General features: G+C 39.4%; 1 protein-coding gene across 1 annotated transcript in view; it reads right to left on the bottom strand.

Moving 5' to 3' along the window:
* LOC122068979 (clathrin interactor EPSIN 1-like) overlaps positions 1–8,727 on the bottom strand; it is a 17,093-nt gene extending 8,366 nt beyond the window's left edge. The window contains 10 exon segments of the mRNA XM_042632893.1: positions 1,272–1,450; positions 2,292–2,443; positions 3,219–3,485; positions 3,591–3,736; positions 3,857–3,940; positions 4,092–4,170; positions 4,291–4,370; positions 8,146–8,197; positions 8,339–8,387; positions 8,567–8,727. Coding sequence (XP_042488827.1) covers positions 1,272–1,450; positions 2,292–2,443; positions 3,219–3,485; positions 3,591–3,736; positions 3,857–3,940; positions 4,092–4,170; positions 4,291–4,370; positions 8,146–8,197; positions 8,339–8,379 — 1,080 coding nt within the window. The 5' untranslated portion in view covers positions 8,380–8,387; positions 8,567–8,727.
* Positions 8,728–20,263: the final 11,536 nt, after the last annotated feature.

The raw sequence follows: 20,263 nt of genomic DNA, 5'->3' as shown, positions 1-20,263 counted from the left end.
GGGGGGGGTTGTAGAAGGCAGGTGGGGACGAATGGGATCTCAATGTGCCATGTGTCCCCTTCTGCACCATATCAATATCAAGCCCTTGACTTAGCCTGGATGAAGAAGTTTCAAACTAAATGACGACAGTTTTACCAAAGAGACGAAAGGGTTTCAAAGAAGAAGAAGACCAACGTACATTAAGGTACTTGGTACAACAGGTGTATCAAATCCTTCCATTCAGAGTCAGCATCCAAAATCCCAGGTTTGTTAAATTTACAGAGCTTAAATATCTCTGGACGAGAAATCTGGAGAACTGGAAAGCCATAGAGAAGCCAAATCCATGTTCCACACAAACCAGTAGGAATTGAAAAATAGGATGTCAACAACATTCCTTGAGTATATAAACTTGGCCTTGTCTACACTATTGAAAGTTCATGGTGACAGCTGGCATAGAAGTGAGCTAAGCCATGTAAACCATGAGTATGGTTAATAAGTATATACTTAATGTATGTTACATAATACATAGTAGTATGTTCATACTTATATATTGCTCGCTTTGTTTGGATCATTAGGGATTATTTAAAACCAGTATCCCAATTTTTGTTCCTTTTTCTTTTTTCAAATCTTCTTGCTTAATTGCATCTTATTTTTTGGGTGAATTTAATTGCTTCTTATTACTTATTAGTAGGTTTGATATTTGCACTTGAAAATGAAGATTTGAATCACATAGATGCCGACGAAGATATCCTGACATTGGTTGGAAATCATTATTTACTTCTTATTTATGGTGCACAATGATTATGACACTTGTTTTGCATGTATCATAAACATATCCATGCATGTCAAAGTGTATCTATCGTCTAATAGCATTTCTCTGAGACATCTCTTAAAACCAGCTTAAGACATCTTTCTGGCAACTCGCTTCTATGCATGTCTGCCACCCACTCAACAGCTGGGGTAGGAAAATGGAAGAGTAGACGTGCACACTCGTGCAAAGAACAGCACATGGAAAATTCAAGCACAGAAGCAGCAGGCTCCGGCCTCATTCTGGTATGATGAATCACTTTACTACATAAAACTATGATGATAGAGCATATTTTAGTGTTTTACAAACTCTACCAGCAGATCCAATAAATTTTTTCCTAGAGCTTAAACTCCTGAACCTTGAAGGCATTGAACATGAGATGCAGTATAACTTGAAAATGTATCATTTCCTTGTCAAATGAGGAACGCCAATGGCATTCCACTCTTTCTGTTTTTTCTAAGGAGATGACAGAAGAAAATCTTACCTGAGACTGACATCCCACCCCTGCTGTTACATTAGGTGAGGCTGATACAAAAGTTGCATCTGCAAACAGATCACCCTCTTCTGTAGCATTGGTATCCACTGAGGTTGTCTGTGTTGGAACAGCTGTTGGTGCATCCATAAGGTCAACAAACAAATCCGGTACACTTGCAGCAGCTGGCCCTATCACATGAAAGGATAATATCTCACCAATTTAATACTAAATTTGACCTTCCTGATATGTGACAAAAATGGTTTGATATTAATTTAGTAGGAAAAAAGAACATTTTGGCATCCACATTTTGATGCATGATGCACCTGCAACAAATACAGAGACATGGCACCATCATAAAGGCCCTAGAGTTCAGTTGCAAACCCAAAGTGCCCAAGCATCCAATAGTTACAGAAAATTTTTTATTGATATTATCAAAAAATTATATCCATCCTTTCTTTTACTTATTTTTTCCCCCAAAATTGCAAAGAAAATACTAAGGTCAACAGGGGAAAACACTGCCTCGTCACAAATGATGGCTGGATGAATTTACACCTTATTCAGCTCTAGACAACTCACTGCCTGATCCTTTGATGAGATCTAAAAATATCTATAAAATTGTCTTTTGGGCTCCCTTACTCCTCTTTTAGCCTCCAGCATCAACCACGATAAAATGATAAAGCCCTTGCTTTTCCACAAGCAATAGTCAATGAAGAAGCAACTAATTACAGACAGAAAACAGTTCTGAACTATGCACTGGTATCAAGACGATGCCAATCGTTCTTTACAATCTCTCAAGGGTTCTCTATCTGCAGTTCTTACACATTTCAATTGAAAAATCACTAACGAAAAGATGTCTGAACAAGCATCCTGAAGAATGATTACTTTCTAAGAGAAACTCCTTAAAGCGTTCATGCCAAAGCTAATATCAGAACATGCTGATGGGAACACAACCGATGCAAAACAATGACAAGAATGCACATCAAGCATTCTATCCCTATATGCTCATGTACATCACTTCCAAATGCTTACCAGAGGTGGCCTGTGTGGAAGTTCCTCGGGGATCAAAATCATCGTCAAAATCTTCATCAAGATTATTTGTGGGAGCACTGTATTTATCATCAGAATGATTTAATTTTGATGATGCACTAGAAATACTGGATGACAGAGCATCTCGATTCCTGCTGCAAATCAACAAGTCTGGAATTAGCCATTCGCTGTTGTGCAGCAACTAATCACACAGATAGAGATACTCATAGAGGCACAAACTTTGATTAGATAAAACTGATAACTGCTGGAAACCCATTTTCCAGAGCTATGCACAGGTGTGAGGCAAACATTCGGTAACTTATTACTTATTGCATTTACTTTAATAAACATACCAGTAATAAGAATACCAAATCATCTCAAAGAGGGAGATTAATCTGGGTCTTTTATGAGATTAGGGCCTTAGGTTGTTGTAGCAGGTCTTTAACTCAACTAAACTCAACACTCAGCCTTATCCCAACTAATTGTGGTTGGCTACATGGATCTTTATGCAGCAGGTCTTAACATGAGGGATAAATATAACATGCACCACTGCTGCAGGAAAAACCAAGTAGCACACAACTGTGACATAGAACCCTGTCTCCCAATTTTCACGGCAAGTTTTTTTTTTTTGCTCTGAACTACCCTTTCTTGGTCTTTCGTATCTAAAGTCCAAATATTAACAGAAACATGAACAACAATCAAATTCTACCACAGCCAAAGAAAAAAGGTAGTTCAGAACCAAAAAAAAAAGAAGCCCAGGAAACAAGTATTAAAAATAGGGTAGTTCAGAGCAATCAAAGGTGAAGTTATTAAAAATAGCACAAGAAACAAGTAAGGAAACACTGAATGAATGGTTTATAACCCACGTTGACTAAATGTACAGGAAAACAAGTGGCCATCATTGTTGTGAAGGAACAAGACTGTATTAACCTGCCATAACTTGCAGACCCCTTCTTTACATTGTTCCCTTCATCCTCACTATCAATCCCTCTACGTTCTGTACCATGGCTATCTTTGCGGAACTCTTCATCTTCAAAACGGTCCCCAACTTTGTAACTACTCTTGAACATGTCACCCTCTTTTGTGCCACCTATACCTCCATATCGGTCATTATACTGGCCACTGCCGCTACCGTAGCTACCATATGAGGCTGAACCTGACTTATATGTTATCCCAGATGATGAAAGTCCAATATATCTGAACAGATGCAACTATGTAGTTAATTATCGACACTGAAAGTATGTATCAGACAAGGAAGCTCAAGTAAAACTAATAATCGCAAAATATGAAGCACGAACTCACTTATCACGATTTGCAGCAGCTTTTTCTCTAACTCCTTGTATTTTATCCTTATTATTCAAAAGGGCCAACAGGTTTTCAGCTTTCTTTCTGACATTGACTCCCATATCTTTCCCATTAGGCTCAACATATTCAAAACCTGAGAGTGACTTTACCAATATAAAGCAAATCAGAGAAACCGGTTTTAACAGGACCTCATCGGCGGCATATCATTAATTAGGTGCAAAATAAAATTACACAAAAACTCAAGTAGCAGAGAAGATCCATACTGAGATTTGGAAAGTATGTTCTGTTATGTCATCCAGTGCCCGCTCAGATCCATGTGCTACCAAGTATTCTATAACAGTCAATGCCTGAAAAAGGAAGAAGTTTTCATGGATATCAGCAATATAAGAATAACAAGATCAAGGTAGGTAAGAAAAATGGATAGAGAAGCTGAAATGTGAGGAATCTGACAATTGAATATTAAAAACATGCAACATAACATGAAAAGTATTTTGCTACCTTATACACATGACGCCAGTTTCGACCAGTATCGGCCAATCTTGTCCAGAGTACATTCATAACCATCTGGCACTCAGTGCTGCATGGTGGCATAACAATCATGCATACAAACAAATCATCCATTCCAGAAAAATATATCAGTGAAAAAGTAAGATAAAATAGGCACAGAATGGTACTCAACGAAATACTTAAGTCATACAATTTTTTGGTGGCCTGTGCTATCTCTGCTAAAGCGGTTCCATGGGGACCCCAGGGTTCACTGTCGGTAGCATCCAGAACCTGATGTGTAACAAAAAGAGTTGAGACAAGACAATACACCTTACCAAGACAAATATGGTAATTTAATGAGAAGAACTAGTATTGCAACTTTGTCCCGGTGAAAACAAGCTTATCTATGGGACTGATAAAACACAACAGAGCATTAGAAAAGGAGTTGCCAGACCCACACAAACCTACCATCAATTCCTATCTGTTAAAGTGTTCCAATTATTGCTTAGTTAGTCATACGACTATGGCATGAGGCAATACCCAGAGACCACTAAGAAAAATAAAAATAAAATAACAAAGGGTTCACATATGATATATTTCCTCATAGGACAGTTCATCATCCAAAGCTCATTGTGGAGTAAATAGAAATAAAGAGTTAAGAACAAGAAGCTCATATAGAACAGCAAAGTAACCAATATTCAAACTGGTAATAATTGACTCTAGACCCCAAAACTAACCGTGTAGCAGTTAAACGTTTCACAAACACAAGCACAACCCAAAGTCTATGAATCAAAGATGATATGTACATGCACAGGTTCTTTGTTGGTTGGATTGCCATAAACTTGCATAAACATATTTTCCAAATCAAGATAGGTCTATTTCAATGGATACCAGCATGTATATGCAATATGAAAACTGAAATTACAAAAATTTGGAATCATTCCCCATACTTCATTACAAGAAACGTTGCATTTATTGGATATCAGATCTTATTTGACTGTAAAGTGGCCAGCATGACAGCAAGGACTATCAAAAATTGGGAGAGGGCTCTCTCCAACGCCTGAGTACTAATCTGGCAAAATGAAGGGTATGAATCATCGATAGGGGGGTTTTGGAGGGGGGAGAGAGAGAGAGAGGGCCCCACTGTTTTTTGTATGTTGGCATACGATGCAATCGGCAAAATGCCATTGTGCGGATACTTTTCCCTTAAATTTATGCTCTTACAAACTCACATCAATCATCAATGCATATGAACCAGTACACATTGAACTCGTTAAGACACCAATTGATGCAGAACTAAGGGTATACACAGAGACAGAGGAAGATAGGCCACTAGTCAGGCCCATAGTTAGTTAGTTCGTGTATTATACGCATATCCGAACATACAAATGATAACGGAATTTTTCCACAGATACCAAAAAATCCATGGATTTCATTGCTAGCCTTATTAAACGAGTATAGAAATCAATTAATCCGTATTTTACCATAAAATACATTTCATTTCAGGAGAGCCAAGGGCTGGAGGGATTTCTTCCTTCATTGTCTGCATTGACGCTTCTTCAAACACCAACAAAAGTAAAGAAAGGAAAGAACTCCTATCTTAATTGTCTCAGATAAACCCCAAAGCTTTTGAAATGCCCATGGAGAAACTCCTAGTCTCCTACCATAGCTGTTGGTCTCAGATATTTCCCAAGTTGCAGAATAAAGAAGATGGAAGAAGAAGAGTAGTGGTCTCAGATATTTCCCATATCTCTCAGTCCACATTGAAGAACTCCCATCTTCATTGCAGATTAAAGAAGATGGAAGAGAAGAAGAACCAGAGTGACTTTGGCGAAGTGGGTTTTGAACTTCATATTAGGGCTTGGGAGGAAAGAAGATGGCATTGTTGGGAAGGAGGAGCTTAAAAGTTACGAAGCGGTGCTGTGGAAGGGAATCATGAGACAAGAAATGGGGAAAGGGGTTGTTGTCTGACTTACTTTTTCTTCCTTAATTATTATTTAAGCCCTCCTTGACTTGAAATCCCAAAAATATGTAAATATATAACCGTATTTTTGCATATAAATCGACTGTATTAAACATGTACTGTATTATAGTCTGATCCGTTACTAAAGAGGAAAAAGAGATGATAGACTTAGGCCTTAGGCTCTCCTATATGAAGCCCTTCTTCGATAGCTCATCCACATGTCTCTTCATCTTTGTGTGCTCTGTGGGGCTCATCATGTATGTTGGGAAATCTGGAAGTACTGATCTCGATACCAAATTGATGGAGTGCTGAATGTCATGCATTGGTGGAAGTGTATCTGGTAGCTCCCCCAGTACTAGATTAACAAAGTCTACCAACAGGTCCTGAATTGGCTTGAGGGCCTTCCATATGGTTGTAATCGAGGTACTTTCTGCACCCCCCCACCCTCTCACCTGAGCCAATTTGGAGCATTTATTTCTGTTCTTGTGAACTGTAGAAAGTCGTCTCTTTTCCCTCTTTGGTGGGGACCAGTAGGCTCTCCTGTATGAATATAGACAGATCTAAAAGATGATGCAAGTGTCCCTGCCCTCGTTGAATCACCATCGTCTATCAGGCTGGAAAAATTCAAGCACAACTTCCCCTTCAAAACATTGCCAGACAACCAACATCGGATGGCCCCAAGTTGCCAAGAGTGTGCACATCAACATTTAGCTTAGCAACCAAAAACAACTGTGGAGAGGGGGGTGGGGACTACACAACAATAGTAACAGTTGCAGATTTGGCATTGAATGAGGGACCCAACCCCATGGGGGAACCAAAGATTGATGTCCCTAAAGCTACCCACAACAGCCAGGAAATAAGTAACTTGGTAGTGGTTCCATGAACAACTGAATGAACCTTTCTTAATAAGTCCTGGAATAACCAAGCACTAGACTCCTCCCATAAACGCCAAAACACTGCCATCAATGCTCTTCCGCAAAAAGCTTGCACTTCTTGCAGAAAAGGGCTAACTGCCAAGATGATAATAGTTCATGACATCTTCGGTAGTCTCGCAATTGATATCAGGAAATATAAAAAACTGTGATCAAACCAGTTAAGCAAAGGAGCAGAAAAGGAATAGATGGCCCATCTTCCTTAATCATGAGGAAGGGGGAAACATAGTGGGCCACTGGTCATAAGCTTCTCATGAGCAATCTCCCAATCTAAAGATTTGCACCAGGGGGAACCTGGACCCTTCTATAACATCTTAAGGAAAATGTTTCTAATTATAGTCATATAAGAAAGATCTCAGATTGGAAGAAAATATCCATTAGTTTTCAATGTCCATACTTCCTTCACATAATTTTTCTTCACCATACTGATAGTTTTTCCACATTCTCACCTTTCCCCTATTTCATATGACAAGTGCTGTCTTCTTCCTCACAGGAAAACCGCCTTGAGATTCAAATCCATCATTGATGTGTGCATTTAACATTCACTTTATCATCTGAAATTAAAGATTGACAATGTATTGCACTGGCATAGTTGAATTGTAAATATCTGCATCAGCACATTTCTCTTTGATGTTCAGCCTCCCCTCCTTGCTTTTCTTCGTGCTCCTATGCAGATGCCTATCAGATCCGTTTAAATATTAAATGAAAAAGATAAGTACCAGTAAGTTAACTACTGATACTGTTCTACACCCATGGGCACCGATACACAATAAAATCATGGAATTGGACATGGCATTGATGATGACGTGAGGAGACACTTAGTCACTTGGTCATCATTTGAATTGCCCATTTGCCAGAAATTTCAATGAATTAATTATTTATACGATTCGTTCACTGGATGATATGCCTAATGCTTGGCATCAAAGAAAAGTCTTGTTCAACTAAGAAGTGTGCCTACCATGTGCGGATCCATAACGAAGTAAAATCCCGTTAGGCAAGTAACTTAAGATCCAAATAAGTAAGACCTACCATAATCACACATTGAAAGTAAATGAAAATTTCATTCTACGGCTCAGGATGCATATCAATATCTAATTTCTGAAGAAGCAAAAGAGATGCATACAACTGTACAAACATGGTGCTACTTGGGCATTTTCATTCGGCAGCTTACCTTCTGTTCCATCTCAGGAACCTTGAGGACTTTAATGTTCACCTCCCTCTTTCTGCAGAAAATTGGAAACCAAAAAAAAAAAAAGAAGAAACAAAAAGAGAGGATCAAAATCAACATTACTTTGTTTCATTCAAAAATGCATAGATCAACTTCGATCGAAATGTCCGAAACGCATATATAAATGACAGCTTACATTTCTCGGACTGTCTGATCAAAAACCTTCATGAAATCCATCTCTGAATCTGCAAGATGAGACGATACAGAAAGATTCAATCAAACTCGGTCCGAAATAGATGATCTACCTAGATCTGTCGATTCCAATATTCACCGGAGAAATCATGTAGAATTCCATCAATAATTTCGGAATAAAATACACACAAAACACAAAACCCACACACACAAGGTGAGAAGAACATAGTACTTTGGTGTGGATTCTTGAAAAGCACCAAGAGCTTCAGAGTTCAGATCCGAGGTCTGCAAATGGAAACGTAGAGGGACAGCTTTTCAATCTTGTCCGGTGGAGGAATGGAAACTAGAGAGTACTTGGTAGTTTGGAATGGATTGGAATAGCCTTGTTACCGTCTAACGCTAATCAGGGGTGGGGTGGGCAGATCGGCGGACCGGCACTCTCGCGAGCATATTTTATTCTGATGGTGTCCAATATCCATCCGTACATTTTTCCTGCCGCATGATTTGATCACTGTAAATATCTCAACCGTTGAAAGAGTATGGGATCTGAGGCCCTCTTTGCTATCATATTTCGTTTTTACTTTTACTCAAAAAAATAATTTGTTGTGTTTGGTATAATTTATGGTGCTTATTTTTATTTATAAAATTAAAAAAAAATATATATATATATATATATATATACAAAGCCACCCTCTAGAAAATGCCACTATTATAAGAACATTCCCTATGTTTCACCAAATTAGACTTAGACCCCATATCGTCAGTCATTGTTAAGGAATATACCACATATGCTGATGTCAGATACTATATTTTATTTTATTTTAAATACCAAAATACTCTTACTAAATATGAAGTACCTAAAATACTCATGTAATAAGTTACTATACCTTTCTCCCAAATCGATAGCTTTGGTCCCCAAATAGAGACATAATTTACTTTTCTCCCAAATCGATAGATTTGGACCACCGATGATCGTTTAAAGCATAGAAGATCACAACAACAACGGCGACCAACAGAAACTCGCGGCAACCAACAACGACTCTCAACCGTAACCCCTGCAATTCTTCTCTACAGGCATTCACTAAAACTCCCAAATAAGCAACGATTTTAAAATCAAAAGAAGAACTTGGAAGCAAAAGAGTTTAAAACTTGGAAAGATGAACATTACTGCTTGGGCAAGTAAATATGAGACGGAAAAGATCTCTCTCTCTCTCTCTCTCTCTCTCTTCTTCTTCTCCTTCTTCTTCTTCTTCTTCTTCTTCTTCTTCTTCTTCTTCTTCTTATGGAGTCCGCCACCACCAACACTAGCACCTCCTCCCCCCATAATTATGACATTGCTGTCGTTGTTGCTGGAGTTCGTCTCCGAGAACAACGAGAAAGCCCCCAATCTCATCTCCGATGGTGGTCAATCATATCTGCTTTTCAAATTTGATTTAGATATTGATTGCAAACCTCTATTTCGATCCATTATTTCTTCATGTGCAGGAGTAAGAGGAGGCTTTTGCACTCCAAGGTGGTTCAGAGGCTCACCTGTAGGAAATCATATCATGTCGATTTCAATTATATAGTTGATTTTAAATCTCTTTTTTTGGGTTTTCTGTATGAACTTTGAAGACCTCTTATCTCCCAAGTTCTTTGCATGTTGTTGTCCATCTTGTGAAAAAGAAGTTGAAGGAAGATGGGTGAAGGGGTCATTTCCTAATCAATTTATAAAAAAACCATTTTGCATATAGGGATACCAAACGTATTTCTTTTTTTGTTGGTAAAATACTAAACATATTTCTCATTCTATACTTTATTATGTCTGGTATGTACCGAACCATTTTTTACGTTTTGATAAAAAATGTTTTCATTAATAATTTTTGTTAATAGGAAAAAATCAAAAAGAAAAATGATACCAAATAAGGCCGAGCTCGGGCAGGTTTTTTTTTCTATGGTATGATTGGATGAGTGAATAGTATATTGAAAGAATCTCTCCACCACTCGTCGCTGCAGATATTTAACAGTATCTTTTTTTTTACCAGGCAGCTGGGCACTTGTGCTTTAGCAAGTCCAGCAAAGATGCTAGTTAAACCCTCAAACTCCACCTTTCTGATACTAGTTTGACCCTCCTACCCCACATTTATGATATAATAGTAAGTATGTTAGTATTTAGTAATAAGTATGGCCAAGTGGTCCTTATAGGTTTCTAGTTGGCTCCGATGTGTACTTCTTTTATTGTAATCAAAGTGGTGAATTGACAATAAATAGATTTGTATTTACCCCCCAATGTAACTTATCGTTATATTAATAATTGACATCTTATACATCTTTTTACTACACAAACCTCATTTTCATTGAGAAAAATAATTGTATTGTATTGAAAATGGAAAAAAGGTAAAATTATAACTTTTCACCAACTGTGGTTTTCATTTTTTTTTTTTTTTTTTTAATACCTAGAGCTTATTCATAAATCATTAACAATGGGTTTATAGATTTTAAATGTAATAAAAAGCCTCATGAAAGACATTTGAAGTATCAGGAAAAATTCTACCCATCACGTCAAGGTAAGGCTAATTAATGTGGAAAGACAACAATTGGATAGATAGTATGTCACATAGATTGATAGTTTATTAAAGGGGAAGTATTTCCTATGGAGAGGGGGGGGGAGGAGTGTGGCTCATGCGCATGCGTGAAGGCCAATGGGAGCGCATGAGAAAGCGTTCATAGAGATGTCATTTTCCATTTCATGGGTGATGGTCAGTCATTTCACCCCTATGTGTCTACACACAGGGGCCATACTCCCCCTTAGAAACCTTTTCTCTTTTTATTAAATTTCAAAACCAAAGCCAACTATATTTTCTATCATTATTTCCCACTATATATCATTTTTTTAACATGTTTACCAGTCATTCCAAAATTTATTGGGAAAGTGTTTCCCATGACGCCAATGTAAGAACGAATTTGTATGCTACACCAATGAGGGTTTAGAAAATGGTATCACCCATATGGACTACATGTCATAATAGGATAGAGTGTGTCAATGTTAATCCCAAGGATATATCTGAGAAGGCATAAGTTTGGAATCTGCATTATGATGGCGTATTCCTATTTTTTTCTTCCAATATAAACTTATTAATTTGTCACTTCTTCAAATGGTGTCATATTTGTATGCTACTAACTTATCATAAATGTACAATAGTTTAGTTGTCAAATATCCCTCCTAAGAAAAAACACTTCCCAAAACACGTGACACCCATATGAACAAAGCCATATTGGAATATTAAAAAAGGGGAAGGGTTTTTGTGCACAGTCATGTATAATTGTATGGTGCATGATTGTACACAAAGCCATTGAATGGAGATGAGTGTCTATGGTGCACCCTCTCAATTACATCCGATAATTCCATGTGTGATTGTGCACAACCGTGGAGACAACTTTTTGCCTAAAAAAAAAAAATAAAGGTGAGAGAGAGGGTTAATTACACTTGAGGTACCTAACATTTAAAGATTGTCTCGGTGCCTCATATTTCAAAAGTTTTGTTTAGGGTACTCATTATCATATTTGTAACTCTGCCATACCATCATCTCAAAACAGTTCCTATGTTGCCCCTCCTACCACTACCTACAATTGCCCCTACCCCTTGTGTACCTATCATTGTGTGCTACTTCTTCCTCTCTCCTTGTGTGTGTGTGTGTGTGTGTGTGAGAGAGAGAGAGAGAGAGAGAGATATTCAATTTATTTCCTTCCCAGAGAGAAATGGCATCATTATTTTGTGTGTGAGAATCAATTTCTCTCCATCCTAGAGAGGAATTGTCACACCCCATTCACACCGAACGGGACCAGTGATCGGGTTAACACCGATTAACCCAAACCTGCCAGGATCATCTGATACAGTATTCCACCACAGCATAAACACAACTAATAAAAGCTTATCAATTCAACGGAAGACTTTGTTTACCTGTGAATATTCCCATAATACTTGATACCCGAATTGTGATACAATAGTTATATACATGTGGGCTCGAAGGCATGATATTTACACAATAAGAGTACAATTCACATATCAAGTACATAAAATAAATCATAAAAAAATCAGAGTATACAGCTCAGCTCGGTATCAGAACCTAGAGCTCAGCTCGGTATCAAAGGTTGAGCCCAGCTCGGCTTCACTAGGTAGAGCTCAGCTCGACATCAAAAGTGGAGCTCAGCTCGGCCTCAGAATTGTGATCCCGCAGCACAACTCTCGCACGAGCAATTAGTGCCATACCCTAACTCCTCAGGGGCCCACCAGTCCTCTTCAGGGAACTCAACCGTGGGACCCGCCCCGTGCTCTTCAGATGGATGATCTGTAAAATCATCTAAAAGAGGTGCACACGTGGGATGAGCTCACTAGCTCAGTAAGTGGAAAGATGGACCACACAGCAGTCCACACAACCAATCACAACCATATGCACTATATGCTATGCAATACATTTTAAATCACATCCACCTAAGTAACATTACTAAGTCTTTGGTTTAGTGCTACTATAGCCACAGTGCACGTATACTCCAGGTACGAGCCGCGAACTCCATCCCACGATACGCCCATAGGGCTGTTGAAGAAGGCCCACCGTGAGTACTTGGAAAAATAAAACATGCCGACCACCGGCTCTCAACATAAAATAAATGACAGAAATTAAAGGTGTTGACTTCAGCAATTTAAAAGCAGTACGATTGGCCCTCTTGAATATACCACCGAGGTTGCTGACTGTCCTATTGACCCGTCGGGCGTAATGTCTAACCCGCCACAGTGACCCGACAACCGCGACCACTGCTTCCCCCCAAAATGGTAACCCAACACCTTAACCCCTATTGGGAAGGGTCGTAGCATGGGAATGTGATAATCCTAAACCGCATGCTTCTATATGGCAATAGTACGATTGCATAGTGCCATCGCGTCCCATACCACGGGCCACCAATGCACTCGTTTCCAAGGCGACTACGGCATATAGTCTATTAATGCATCATGCACAATGATGTCAACATTCATCACAGAAGCATATTATCACTTGGCATTTAGAAAATAAACACAACACCTATGCATAACCATGTGAAGATGACTAATCTACATAGCATTTTCATTATGGCATGACTAGACTAGATACAAGTAAATGAATGCCAAACAATGCCTTGAAATAAGACCAAACGTCCTCTCCCCACTTACCTATAATGTACAAGGATTCACGCTCGGTACGGGTGAGATATGGTGCGAGAAGCGTAGGATTTGGTGAACCTATCATGAGTGAGTGGGGTTAGTATTTCACCACTTTGAAATCAAGATTAACACGATCCAATGACAAGATTATGTTTAGAATCCTAAAAGAATGTCACACGTCCAATTTGGACCCAAATCGGACGTAAAAATCACATTTGGAGCCTCTCGGGTGGGTTGGACAGCCCACCTGTCTGACCCACCAGTCAGACCCACCGGTCTGGACCGGCGGGTAGGTCGGCTCATCGGTTGGCCCGTCAGTCTGGCCCACTGGTTGTGCCCGAGGGCCCTGCCCTCTCAGGCGGGTGCCCACAGGCAGGCCAGATGGCCCACTGGTTTGGGCCACCGGTCTTGGCGAGAACCTGTTGTTTCTTCCCAAACTTCCCCTAACCTTTGGGGATTCAAATGGAGCTTTACCAAATCCATTATTCACACATTCAAGGTCTCATAAGATGGCTCTAACCTAGATCTAGGTTAGATTTCAGGAATGGGAAGCCATCTTACCTTCTTTGCTCAAGAACACCTTCAAAACCCCAAAATCACTTCAAATCCACAATGCTTCTCCAACCTTGTAAATACTTCTTCAAACCCTTCAAGATCAACACATAAATCATCTATTAAACCTTAGATTCATCATTTCAAATGGGATTTACAAGATCTCAAGAAACCCTACCCAAATAAAGGGTTTTACTTGGTTATAGTGAAAGTTTAAGTAATCCAACATTTGCTCACCTCTAAACGTAGATCTAATGTTGGAGATCACTCTTCCGGCTTCGAAATGGAAAGATCAAGCCTCAGCGCCGCTGAAATCCATCTCTTTTTCCTCTTCCTTCTCTTCTCTTCTTCTTCTTCCCTTTTCTTTCTCTCTCCTCTTTACTCTTCTCACCAACGTACGAGTGTCATAAATGAGAAAAGAAGAAGAAATAAATGCTATATATACTTCTTAAAATAACTAAGTATTCACATGGGTGGGTCACTCAGGTGGGTGGATGCGCCCACCTGTCCGCCCACCTGAGGGCCAAAACTTGGGATTTTGACAAAATTCTGCCCTCGGCGCGAGTCTCACTCTTGGCATACGATGTAATATACGTATGCACCTTAATATACGGATACATACCTGCTTTATCCGTACATGGCCTTATGATAGGTGCATGTACACGGCTTGGGTATTCCTGTCTCTTTTGGCACTGGCTCGGACTTGTCGGGTCAGCCGGTGTTTAAGGTCACCCTTGCCATCATAGTCCATAAGGAACCCGCTCTAATTCTCTCCGGTTCGGGTCCTGCATGGTTAAATTGGGTCAACCGTATAATCAGACCGGGTTTAAGAAGTAGGGTATTACCGGAATGATGTCATTATTTCCAACTGCATGCTTCTGCAATGACAACAACTTTTGCATCCAAAGCAACCACTTCATCTTCCTATTTGCCCTTTGACCATTGTCAATTAGTGATGTAAGTTTGACCCTGATGACTAGAACCCGCCATGGCCCGTCCTGAGCTTGAACATGGCTTGGGCTAAGAATTCTGACCTTGAGGGTAGGTTAGGGGTGAAAGACACTAACCCTAGGTCAAGGTTGGGTGGGGCTTGGGTTGAGGCCTAGGCCCAACCCGGCTCTGATTCTAACTCTGATTTATATAATATAATTTAGGGTTGTTATCCTATCATTTTATTTAGAATAATGAAATATAGGTCATTGATTCTAATGGTCAAGTGTCCTGAACATCTATTATTGTGTTGCACTTTATAATTTTAATTGTGCGTTAATCATTTGATTTATTGGTATTTATTTATTTATTTCTCATTAATATTTTTATTTTTTATGCATAGAACACAAATGTCAAAAACAAGGTCAATTAGGGTTTTTCGACCTTGGCAAAAATCAGGGTCAAACATGCCCGATCATATTAATTGGGGCTGGGTTGGGTTGGTATGAACGGGGCAAGTTTGGACCTAGGCATGGGCCCGATAAGGTTGGGTTGGGCCTAGGTTGAGTTTTGGGGACCCAAGGTTGGACTGATTTAAGAAAAGCCGACCCAACCCAGCCCTGTTTCACCCCTATTGTCAATGTTGCCACTCGAGGGTCTCATTTCACCTCTCTTCTGAAGCTTATATTTTTGACTAAGATAAACATTGCCTCTCAATTTTTCGTCCAATTGGGGTTTTAATATGTAGGTCATTTTGGGTTGATCAATATGAGTTCCTTTTAGTTTGGTTAGTTTTGAGTTCAAGTTCAATGGTTTCAGTGAGATCAAAACCAGAGCCAAAGCAAACTCTGTCTTCACCTCTTTAAGAACCATGGATTCATGCAACACCAAATCTCCAGTATCATTGCCTTCTAGGTACCCAAATATACTTAGGATAGATCCTAACAAAATCTTGAATCCCAAAACCCAATTGCTTAGTTTTGTGGTTTTTTGGGTCCCAACCTTGTAAAGATTGGTGGGGTTTGATATGCAACGAGACACAACACTACTTGGTTGTGATGAGGTACTTAGATAGGGAAAGAGAGGGTTGAGGGTAGCCATGGGTTGCAAGTAATAGTGGCAAATATAACATCTATGAATACATTTGGAAATATATATATATATATATATTGCACCCATCTCAGTGTTAGTCTCCTTGCTGGATCGGAGTAAGGTATTGCACCTATCTCGTCCTGATTGCTATACAGAACCAGGAGATCACTAGTTCCCTGGATTTTAGCATATCTCGATCCTGTAATCTGTTTGTGAGGTAAAATTTATAGTTTGTTCTACGGTCTTGACTGTTTCGAGTCCGAACCAGTCTCGATCATAGAGATCATTTCTTGATATCTTTGGCATATCCCAACTTCGAAGTCGTCGGTTAATTCTTGAGGTTTGTTCATCATAATCAAGCACATTAGAACTTGTGCTTGCCTCACCTGCCGATCTCATCGACATGGAGCGGGGTAATCGACTCATAATTTGAGAATTCTTAAACTTGGGGTAATCACCTAGATCTAAGTTTTAAGATGGTATTTCCAACATGACTTGGGCACAAACGTGGTCTTACACTCTTCTGCCACTCCTCCCAAGAATCCAAAGGCATATACCGCGTGAAAAACTTAAAAGAAAATAATTACTCAAAAGAAAAGAAATCTGCAAAGAAATAAACCGAATCCACCACCACCGTGGCTCTGATACCAGAACTAACACTGAGATGGGTGCAATACCTTACTCAGAACTAAATTTGTGCTTAAATAAAATAAACAATTAAAGAAATAAACCATAAACTGAAATAAAAGATATGGAATTTCAGAAAATCATGAATGACATATTCAATCCTTATGGACAATTTACTATTGTCTATATTGATGATGTCCTGGTTTTCTCAAATTCTGTTGAACAACACTTCAAACACCTGAGAACGTTTTATCAAATTATTAAATCAAATGGTCTTGTTTTATCCAAAAGAAAAATGGAATTCTTCCTTACCAAAGTAAGGTTTCTTGGCCACTTGATCGAAAAAGGTACCCTTACTCCTATCGATCGTGCCATTACCTTTGGAGAAAAATTCCCTGACCAAATCCTTGAAAAAACTCAATTACAAAGATTTTTAGGAAGTTTAAATTACGTTCGTGATTTCCTTCCCCAGATCAGTAAAATTGCCGAACCTCTTTATCTTCGGCTTAAAAAGAAACCAACTCCCTGGTCTCAAACCCAAACGACTGCCGTTCAAACAATCAAAAGACTTGTTAAAGAAATTCCTTGTTTATTTATTCCAAACCCTGAGGCATTTAAGATTGTTGAAACTGATGCCTCTGATATTGGTTATGGAGGAATTCTTAAACAAAGACTCCCTGATAATGACAAAGAACAATTAGTCCAATTTACTTCTGGTATTTGGAATTCTGCTCAAAAGAATTATAGTACCATCAAAAAAGAAATTTTATCGATTGTTCTCTGCATTCAAAAATTTCAAAATACATTATTAAATAAACCATTTTTAGTTCGTGTTGATTGTAGCGCAGCTAAATATGTTTTACAAAATGATGTTTCAAATCTTGCATCAAAACAAATTTTTGCCCGATGGCAAGCTTTATTATCAATTTTTGAATTTCAAATAGAATATATTAAAGGAGAATCCAATTCTGTCCCTGACTTTCTTACCCGTGAATTCTTACAGGGCCAGACTCCTCAAATTAACCTTATCAGGATGGCTCCCCCTAAGGAGTCCACCTCCTCAAATTCCATTGTCAAATCCAAATCCAGTTATGGTGCTGCCGCTGCATCTGCTGCACCTACACACCAAATTGTTACCCGTAGCCAGACTCAAATGGCTACCACCAAAACACCTTATTCCCATGCTGTGGTAGTAGGCTCTACCGCAGGTCCCATCCAACCCACAAATAAGGCTAGTTCTAGCCTCCAAACTACACAAGCCAAACCCCTTCAAACAGCACAAGGTTCCAAACTCAAAAGCCAATATCATGAAAAGCCATGCAAAGAAGACCTCTTCACTATTGAAGAGCCCTTATACAAATATCTTGATTCGCCAATTATGATGGCACAAGCAGTTTTCTACAAAGGATGGAATCACTATTCCAACTCCCAGGCAAAAAATCAAGAATATTACGAGTATATTCTCGTAGAAACTGATTCTGTCAGACTCAAACTTAATTATGACAGAACCGACCCAACTCTGGTTACACATACAACTGTAACCATTTGCAAAATCCTGTCTCTCCAAGACTGGGGGACTCATCCCATGAACCAAATGAGCTTTTCAAATGTTTTTTCCCCACAAAATTATACATACATGGATTACCAGGAAGCCTGGTTCAAAGCTTTCACTTTTCAAAATAGGACCAGCCGCCACTCTTGGTTCTTCTGTTTTGAATACAAATTCAACAACCAAACTCCCAATTGGTTTCCCAAATGGTGGGACCAATATGGACCTTTGGAAGAGATCCTACCTCCACAAATTCAAGATTCCTTCCAAACATTTTCTCTAAACACAACACCCCAACCTCACCAACCAGATCTTCTCAGATTCTTTCTCCACTGCCGCCTTGCATGGATACTATTCTGGGAATATCAAATTTATGACTATCAGATAACTGACTGGATTGCCCCAGTCCTCTGCCGGTCCTTCAATATCAAATGGTGGGACAACTGCGATGTCTCCAAATGTGAAAAAAATGCATTAATCAAAAGCCTCACAGGTCTCCAGCCTGTTCCAAAAATCCAAAGCTCCTCCAAATCAAGCACCAAAAGTGAGAAGGAAGCCCTTCGTGCTCGTCTAGCAGAGCTCGGTTCCGACTCCGACAATGAAGACAATGAAGGCTCCAGTGATGGTGCCTACAGTCTCAAATCCATGCAAAAATCTGTTCCTGCCCATGAACTCTGCTATGGGCAAGATCCATATGAGGATGACCCTGACTTCGTCCCTGACAGTCTTTCGGCGTCCTCCTCCAGCAAATTCAAAGAAGTTACCTCCCGGCGGCATCGCCGGACAGCCAATACAAAGTCCTCCTCGACCAAATGAGTTTGGTCCAAAACGTCTGCTAAGACGGTTATAAACTAGCCAACGAGGTGCAGTCGTTAAATTACACCTAGTCAATTAACCCCGGACGACCTTTAAAGGAAAGGGGGTACTGTTACTATCCCAGGTCATAGGATAGTCCGGCCAATATCCGGCTCAAATAAATAGGATACAAAATTCTTGATCAAACCAATACGGAGAACAGTGTCCCTGACACGTGGAATGCCGTGGTAAGATCATTGAAGATTCCAAATCAACTATCGGCAGCAAATCCATCAAAGATGCCAAATCATTTGTCGATAGCAACTCCAACTTTCGGCGCTTACAGTTCCTCAAAGTGTCGGCAGCAACTATTCACTCCAAATGCAAATTTAAGTGCACAGTGCCAAACAGTGACAAATTAACTGTACCTAATTTGGTACAGTTCCAAATGAAACCCAAATGCAACCCAAATCCACATGTAATCCAAATGAGCCTCCTTACATTATAAAAGGAGCACCTCCCCTTCACACAAATCACTTGTAGTCTTAGACTTGAAATCTTAGACTTGAAAATAGGGAAACTTAGAGAGAGAAGCTCCGAAGCAAGCTGTACTTCCACAAGATCTTCCAAGATCTCTTCAAGTGCCTCGCCGGACTTCAACAAACTCCGATCATTCCAAGTCTGATCGTCCATCAAAGGTTAGCTACCTATAGCTCAAAGCCAACCCAACCTTCTTCTTCTCAAACCCTCCAACCCAAGCCTACCCAAACCAATCTCCAAATATTGTAACTTTACTTTCAAAGATATATTTCAAAGTAATTTTCTTTGATTGCATTATTAGCTTCTTTTCTGCATCTGCATCTGCATCTGCATATAGCAGCTTCTTCTTCTATCCTTGGATCAAAGCCTATAGTCGAGCCTCTTGATTCCAAGATATAGATTTAGTTAAGCAGCTTTTATTTTCTGCAATTCCATATCTTTTATTTCAGTTTATGGTTTATTTCTTTAATTGTTTATTTTATTTAAGCACAAATTTAGTTCTGAGTAAGGTATTGCACCCATCTCAGTGTTAGTCTCCTTGCTGGATCGGAGTAAGGTATTGCACCTATCTCGTCCTGATTGCTATACAGAACCAGGAGATCACTAGTTCCCTGGATTTTAGCATATCTCGATCCTGTAATCTGGTATCAAAGCCACGGTGGTGGTGG

This window comes from Macadamia integrifolia, unplaced genomic scaffold (genome assembly GCF_013358625.1).
Source record: "Macadamia integrifolia cultivar HAES 741 unplaced genomic scaffold, SCU_Mint_v3 scaffold512, whole genome shotgun sequence".
NCBI lineage: Eukaryota > Viridiplantae > Streptophyta > Magnoliopsida > Proteales > Proteaceae > Macadamia > Macadamia integrifolia.
The sequence above is the reverse complement of the archived record's forward strand: the minus strand, read 5'-3'. Positions and strand labels throughout refer to the sequence as shown.